The 7,274-nt window shown below is 35.2% G+C and overlaps 1 protein-coding gene across 2 annotated transcripts in view; it reads left to right on the plus strand.

Annotated features, from left to right (window-relative positions):
- YIPF5 (Yip1 domain family, member 5) overlaps positions 1 to 6,998 on the plus strand; it is a 12,424-nt gene extending 5,426 nt beyond the window's left edge. The window contains exons 3-6 of one of the 2 annotated variants that reach the window (XM_005886001.2): positions 1,303 to 1,475; positions 2,313 to 2,458; positions 4,319 to 4,500; positions 6,018 to 6,998. In XM_005886001.2, the coding sequence (XP_005886063.1) occupies positions 1,303 to 1,475; positions 2,313 to 2,458; positions 4,319 to 4,500; positions 6,018 to 6,180 (664 nt within the window). In that variant the 3' untranslated portion in view covers positions 6,181 to 6,998. The remainder of the gene's footprint in view (positions 1 to 1,302; positions 1,476 to 2,312; positions 2,459 to 4,318; positions 4,501 to 6,017) is intronic. The other variant, XM_005886002.2, reaches the window with a different exon arrangement.
- Positions 6,999 to 7,274: the final 276 nt, after the last annotated feature.

Raw genomic sequence — 7,274 nt, forward strand, 5'->3', positions numbered from 1 at the left:
CTGATCACCCCTAACTGCTCACCTACCTGCCTGATCACCCCTAACCACTCGCTTGCCTGCCTGATTGCCCTAACCGCCTCTGCCTGCCTGTCTGATCACCCCTAACTGCTCACCTACCTGCCTGATCACCCCTAACCACTCGCTTGCCTGCCTGATTGCCCTAACCGCCTCTGCCTGCCTGTCTGATCACCCCTAACTGCTCACCTACCTGCCTGATCATCCCAACAGCCTCTGCCTCGGGCCCCACCACCGTGGCTTCATCTTGTAGGACATCCAAAAGGTCACTCGGCTGTCTGGTCTAATTAGCAAATTACACTTTTATTATTATAGATTATATTTTCCATATGAACAACTATAAACCTATATTTGCCACACCTTGTATGATTTATATTAAATGTCAATATTTAAGTCTACCACTTTGCTTTGAATTTTGATATATCAAAAGAAATATTCTTGATAATATCAAAGGGTTCTTAAAAATACTCTGTTTTCCAACTGCAAGTCTACAACACTAGATTTTCTTCAGATACTTCAGCTAAAACAATATATCACAACAGATTGAATGTAGAAGCAGTTAAAATAAATTTTAGCTGCCTTCTCTTAAACCAGACAGACATAAATGAGATTGTTAAAAATAAAATACAGTGCCACTTTACTCATCCATAGTCTTAGACATAGCTATCTTTATATACAGACAGTCCTGGGGTTACGTAGGACTCGATGTATGTCATTTCGTGGTTACATCGCCATCTCCCATTTATTTATAAAAAAAAAGTTCCGTCATTTTGACGTATGTACATATGTGCTTTATGTTTTTTATTATTTATTTACCACAAGTAAAGGTCAGTAATTGTTGTCTTTCTTTTAAATTTTTTTTACTGTTTCACTTCATTACTGCTGTGCATGTGCTCCATGTGAGTGACGTAGGTGCTTATGTAGGTAGGTTCCGTCACATTATAGGAATGGATCTCCGATGTAACCCGAGGACCTACTGTATAATAAAATAGAAAAGATTTTAAGTTTTCATTTGTGGACTTCCTACTGTTTAGAAGTTAAATAGTTTGTAAAATGCTTAAGTGCTGCGTAAGGGCGTGTTGGCATCATCAGAAACCTTCTCTATAAAACATAGACAATTTATTGTTGGTGATCAGTTTGATCTTAGTAATTATTTCAACCTCCATTTGTAAAAACTGGCGAGGTAGATGTCCTAGGAACCACATAACTAAGATTCTCTAGCTGTCAGAGATATTAGCTGTTAGGAGTGACATAATTTTGGGAAATGTAACTTACTTTGATTTACAGACAGTATGCTGGCTATGACTATTCGCAACAAGGTCGCTATGTCCCTCCAGAAATGATACAGCCACAACAGCCATACACCGGGCAGATTTTCCAGCCAACTCAGACCTTTACTCCGACTACACCTCAGCCATTCTATGGAAACAGCTTTGAGGATGAGCCACCTTTATTGGAAGGTCAGATTGGTTGCAACACTTGATAGTATTTTATAGTATTCAGCTGGTTAGTAAAATAAATCTGTTTAGAGAAGTTGTCTTTTCTTTTAAAAGAATAATGTTTTAGAAAAAGGTTTCTGCTAAGTGATCCATTTTGAACAGATTATATATGAAACCTCATTGCGTCAGAAGGGACCAGATTTTTAATTTTTATAAAGTGATAATAAAGTATGTCAGTATATTAGCATTGACTTTTACTTCATATTGATTAAATTCTATCTGTGGAAGATGTTAAAGGAAATGGCATGGTATTGATTATTCTACGTGAAAATAAGCTGGCAGAACTAGTAACATCACTGAAAAGTATGGTGGTTTTCAAATTGTATTCCAAAATCCATAAAGCAGTAGTTCTGGACATTTCTTTGGGGACGGGGAATTTGATACCCTTTGAAAATATAATGAAAGCTGTGAATACACTTGCCAGAAAAATGAACAAATAAAGACATAGTTTTGTGTACAATTTCATGGGGACTTCAGGTATTCCTGAAGCCCCAGATAAAAGACACCTTGCTATTAAATTTGTCCATATAATTTTTGCTATGCAGTCATAGCTTAGAGTGTCTGTTTCATCATATTCATATCCTTTTCCAGCACAAAACCAGAAATTGGTTATTTGTGGGATAAGCACCTACTCAGTAAGGACTGGTATTGAGGACTTACCAAAATAGTATTATTGGTATTGCTAGATGCTCTTTTAATGCTGGGTGTTTCATTTTGTCTCCTGTTCTAACGTAGATTCTGGTAAACTAATGTTATATCACAAATCCTAATTGATTTCCTTATTTTCTTTTCTTTTAGAATTAGGTATCAATTTTGACCACATCTGGCAAAAAACACTAACTGTGTTACATCCATTAAAAGTAGCAGATGGCAGCATCATGAATGAGACTGATTTGGCAGGACCCATGGTTTTTTGCCTTGCCTTTGGAGCCACATTATTACTGGTAAGATTTTAGTTTCAGCTCTCAGTGTGAGATTAAAGAATTCTCTAAATGTTCTACCAAGACTGCTTACACATCACATCTTTGTTGTGTTCTGAATAGTATTGACTTGCTTGCATTGATACCTATTCATCATATCTCCATGGATAATAAATATAGCATATTGCATTTCTTGTTCCAGTAAGTGATCCAATTATTAGGGGAAAACAAACAAAAATAAATAAATAAATATTGTGTGGCTTTGTTCCTTCATAAGAATCCCTTCTTACTTTTCAGAGATTGATAAAAAAAATTTTAGCCTATTGCTCTTTTATCTATTTCCAGACTTTGGATAGTGTTTCCTTGGGATACTGGTGGTTATTTTTCTATATATTATTTTGACTTTTAATGAATGGAAACATTAAAGAATAAGTTTTAGTTCCTATCTCCCACCTCCCTAAGAATGTTAAAACATATTGAAAATGAAAAGTTGTAAAGGTAATTATTAATATTTGATTTATATTTCAAATGTGTCTGAATTAAGAGAGATAAATGATGTAATGAATAGAAGATATAGTTTTTAGTCAGAGCAGCTAGGCATGAACTCAGTACTCCTACTCTGTCCTTGAGCTCTGATAGATAATTCTGTGCTTTCCACCTAATAAGATTGTGAGAACACATTGAAAATTTTAAAACACTGTGCAAGTATGAGAGATTATTATTACTACATGAACAAATTTACCAATGAACTCAGCTGAGCTCTTTCAAACTCCTACATGTTTAATCAAGTATTTACAAATAAATATTTAGTCTAACAAAAATTTCAAGGATTTTTCCATTTTGCATAATTTATAGAGGCATTCTTGCAATTGAATTTTATATGTCAAAAATCTTAAAAAACTAGGAACTTTTGAAGGTTTCTTTGAAGACTGATTTAATGATAATGTGACCTGAGTACAATGATACAATGGTTGTTCACATAGCTTGACTAATGGTACTGTAACTGCAATTTACCTAGCTGTTACTGTCTTAATTTTTTGTTTCTTTGTTTATTTTTTGTCAAAGGACTTATAAATCAACAATTTAGAAAAAGAAAGAAAATAGTGCCTCTATTATATTCCTCTTGCCTCATTATTCAGTTTACTTTTCTTCTCCCCTTCCTACAGAACCTTGGCTTCCTGCTTTTACTCTGGCTTTCATCCCCTAGCTCCTCTAACACATATAAAAAGAATGATGAAATTATTTCCACTGTTAAGAAGATTATGGCTGTATCTGCCAATGAGAATAAATTGCTTTGGAGCAGTTTTGGTGGAATTAGTTTTTTTTTTTTAATGATATTAGCTTTCCATTTGTCTCTGTAGTCTTTGCTTAAAATCAGCCAGATGTCTTTTTAGAAATGTACTACTTCAGGTTACTATACCAAAATTTTGTATCTATTTGTTGAATTCTAGGCCAAGCTCAAATACTAACTGGAAAATGAAAAACCAAATATTGGGAGGTGGATAGTTTAAACTTCTTGTGTGTGTGTGTGTGTGTGTGTGTGTGTGTGTGTGTGTTTAAATTTGTTTGCTTGTTTTTTAGAAGGAGGGGAAGAGAGAAAGAGAAAGATCAATGTCAGAGAGAAACATTGATCAGTTGCCTCCCATACTCACCCTGACCAGGGACCAACCCCACAACCTCGGCACGTGCCCATACCAGGAATCAATCAGATGTGAAAGCTAATCTGTTCTGTGTTTTACTTCTCTTTATAAAGAGTTAGATACTTCTTTAGATTTTGATGCTCATAAATTATGAAATGAGGCCAAAAGTTATTTTATTTATTTATTTATTTATTTATTTATTTATTTTTTGCCCTTTGACCTGTAATCTTTTCTTTATCCTTAGGCTGGCAAAATCCAGTTTGGCTATGTATATGGGATCAGTGCAATTGGATGTCTAGGAATGTTTTGTTTATTAAACTTAATGAGTATGACAGGTGTTTCATTTGGTTGTGTGGCAAGTGTCCTTGGATATTGTCTTCTTCCCATGATCCTACTTTCCAGCTTTGCAGTGATATTTTCTTTGCAGTAAGTATGATCTTTACTTTGGGTATTGATTTACCAATTCTGTGTAATAGGATTTACCTCACTCTCAGTTTGAGATAAATCACTGACTCTGACTGAGGTCTGCTACATGCTTTTTTCATTGATGAGGAAACTGAGAATACATTTTAAAACATTTTATACCATCTCTTCTTTGACCTGTGATAAAGAATTTAACTAGTTTTGTGTTCACTTACCAGTGTCTGTAAATAATTAAACAGTGGTGATTGTGAAAGTAAATATTAAATTTAGCATGGAAAAGGTTAATTTGTTAAAAATTATATTTACTTTTTCTCTGATATCTTTAGACTATGTCTGATTTTTTTAAGATGTTGGGCATGTGCTAAGTGAGTGAATAATAAACATATACTCTCTTTTTGGCAGTGTTTTAACTGAAAATGAAACATTTTTTTTAGCACAAGGCTATTATTAGCCTACTAGAGGCCCTGTGCACAAATTCGTGCATGGGTGGTGTCCCTCGGCCTGGCCGACGATTGGGGCCATTGCCCAGTCCAGATCGGGCGGTTGGCCAGGGGGAGGTACCAAGGGAAGTTGGCCAGCTGCAGGAGGTTGGCTGTGGGAGTGCACTGACCATCAGGGGGCAGCTCCTGCATTGAGCATCTGCCCCCTGGTTGTCAGTGCGCATCATAGCTACTGGCTGGTCATCTGGTCATAAAGGTTGCTTAGGCCTTCATATATATAGATCATATTCTCAGATGTACTTGTAAGCAGCTTTAAATGTGTGTAATTTTTAGATAATAATTTAAGAAAGGTTAAAAAGTAAGGTGTAAAAGTTCCTTCTCAGGGCCAGTGGGCAGGTAATCTCAACAGTTCAAGCTCCTCCTTGTGGCCGGTGTTGGACAGGACTAGTGAGCAAGCTTTGTTTCACTTAGTAAGTTACAATGGGGCTTAAAGAGAAGAGCATCTGTCAACTAGTTGATACCAGAGATTTGGCAAGATGATGGCTTTACAGTATTCCTCCTTTGGATAAAAACACTTCAGGTTTTCAGTATAGACATTGCTTCATTCTTCTCACTTGTTAAGACTGATATATTTATACTTGAATTCTACAGAAGATATTTTCTACTTAAAACAGTGTTTTCCAACTAGGGATGACTTTGCTTCCAGGGGACATTTGGCAATACATGGAGACAGTTTTGGTCACAACTGTTGGGGACAAGGGATGCTACTAAACATTCTCACAATGCACAGAACAGTCCCTACAACAAAAGTATATCTAGCCCAATGTCAGTAGTGCCAAGATTGAGAAACCCTGTGCTAGAAGGAGCAAAATGTATTAATAAATGAACTGTTTATCACATACTTAATTTATCCTCCTTGAATTCACTACATTTGAACATTGCGGGGGGGGAAATCTTGATTATTTCTACAGATGTCTACATGTGGATTTAAAATGCTTTTTTAAAGACTTGCTTACATAACTAATCTCGTCTACTGTCTTTTTTCGCCCTCTCCTTGTTTTTTTTTCTTGTTGGTTACAGAGGAATGGTAGGAGTCATTCTCACTGCTGGAATTATTGGATGGTGTAGTTTTTCTGCTTCCAAAATTTTTATTTCTGCATTAGCCATGGAAGGACAGCAACTTCTAGTAGCATATCCTTGTGCTTTGTTTTACAAAGTCATTGCCCTAATTTCTGTTTTTTGAACTGAATTTATCTGGAATGTGGACATCATTGGGCCAAATACACAAAAAGGACTTCGAACTCTTAAACCGGACCAGCAAACTGCTACAGTGCAACTCTCACGCAGGTCTAACATTTAACTATTGAAGCAATGGATGTAAACATGGATCTTTTGTTCATTTTTATAGAACTTTGGAATACTAGACTGGATTTACCTGCAGAGTGATTAGCTTTAAGTGTTTGTGCTTATACAAATAAGAAGTGCTATTTCTTCCCTGTTCCTGCAGCCTTTGAAAAACAACTTTTTTCCTTAAATTATATTATGGTGTTTTTGATAGAATTTTTATCAACTGTGGGAAACTAACCACAGAGCTGATAATCTTTTTTAGAAACAACCCAGTCATAGTAAAGAAGATACAAGACTTACTGCGAAATATTTTTCCAAATAATTAGGAAAGAAAAATCACCTGTATTCTCAAGTTGGATGCACTTCAAGCAAAAAACTAATCGCAATATAGAGTCATGGTTTGCACTTCAAAAATTTGACATTCCTTTCAGTTATCTCATGGAAGTTTTGCTAAAATTCAACGATATGAAAGTTCAGAGTCTGCCTTATTGTAGACGTGCGATGTAACCACCTGTTTAGATATTAGCATTAACTAGACCATAGTGACGTAGATTGGCCACATTAATGCTTATAGTTGGATCTCCATGTGTCCCAGGAAAAAGAAAATCGCTAACCTTTTTTGAAAAAAATATTTAAAATGTCACAGTTTCAGTATTGCAGTTATCAATGTAAAATGCATTTGATGCTTATTAAAATTTTCCCAATGAATTTTAACTGTTGTCAAGTTTACTTTTACTAAACTACTATTCTCAGCATCTCATTTTTTTACGTAGGGTCTGATTTTCATGTATAGTCCCAATTTATCCTAAGCTTTAAGAATAGAAGTCATCTAGTACATGATCAGAAAGAAAAGATTTAATGAAAAGCAATTTACTTGGAGTTACAACATTATTTCTTTGTATTAAACTTAAACATGGTTAATACTGTCATGTTCTCTTGCAAGATAATCTCTAAGAAACACTAAATCTTGCATATTGATCATAGGCTTTT

Source organism: Myotis brandtii, unplaced genomic scaffold (assembly GCF_000412655.1).
Source record: "Myotis brandtii unplaced genomic scaffold, ASM41265v1 scaffold95, whole genome shotgun sequence".
NCBI lineage: Eukaryota > Metazoa > Chordata > Mammalia > Chiroptera > Vespertilionidae > Myotis > Myotis brandtii.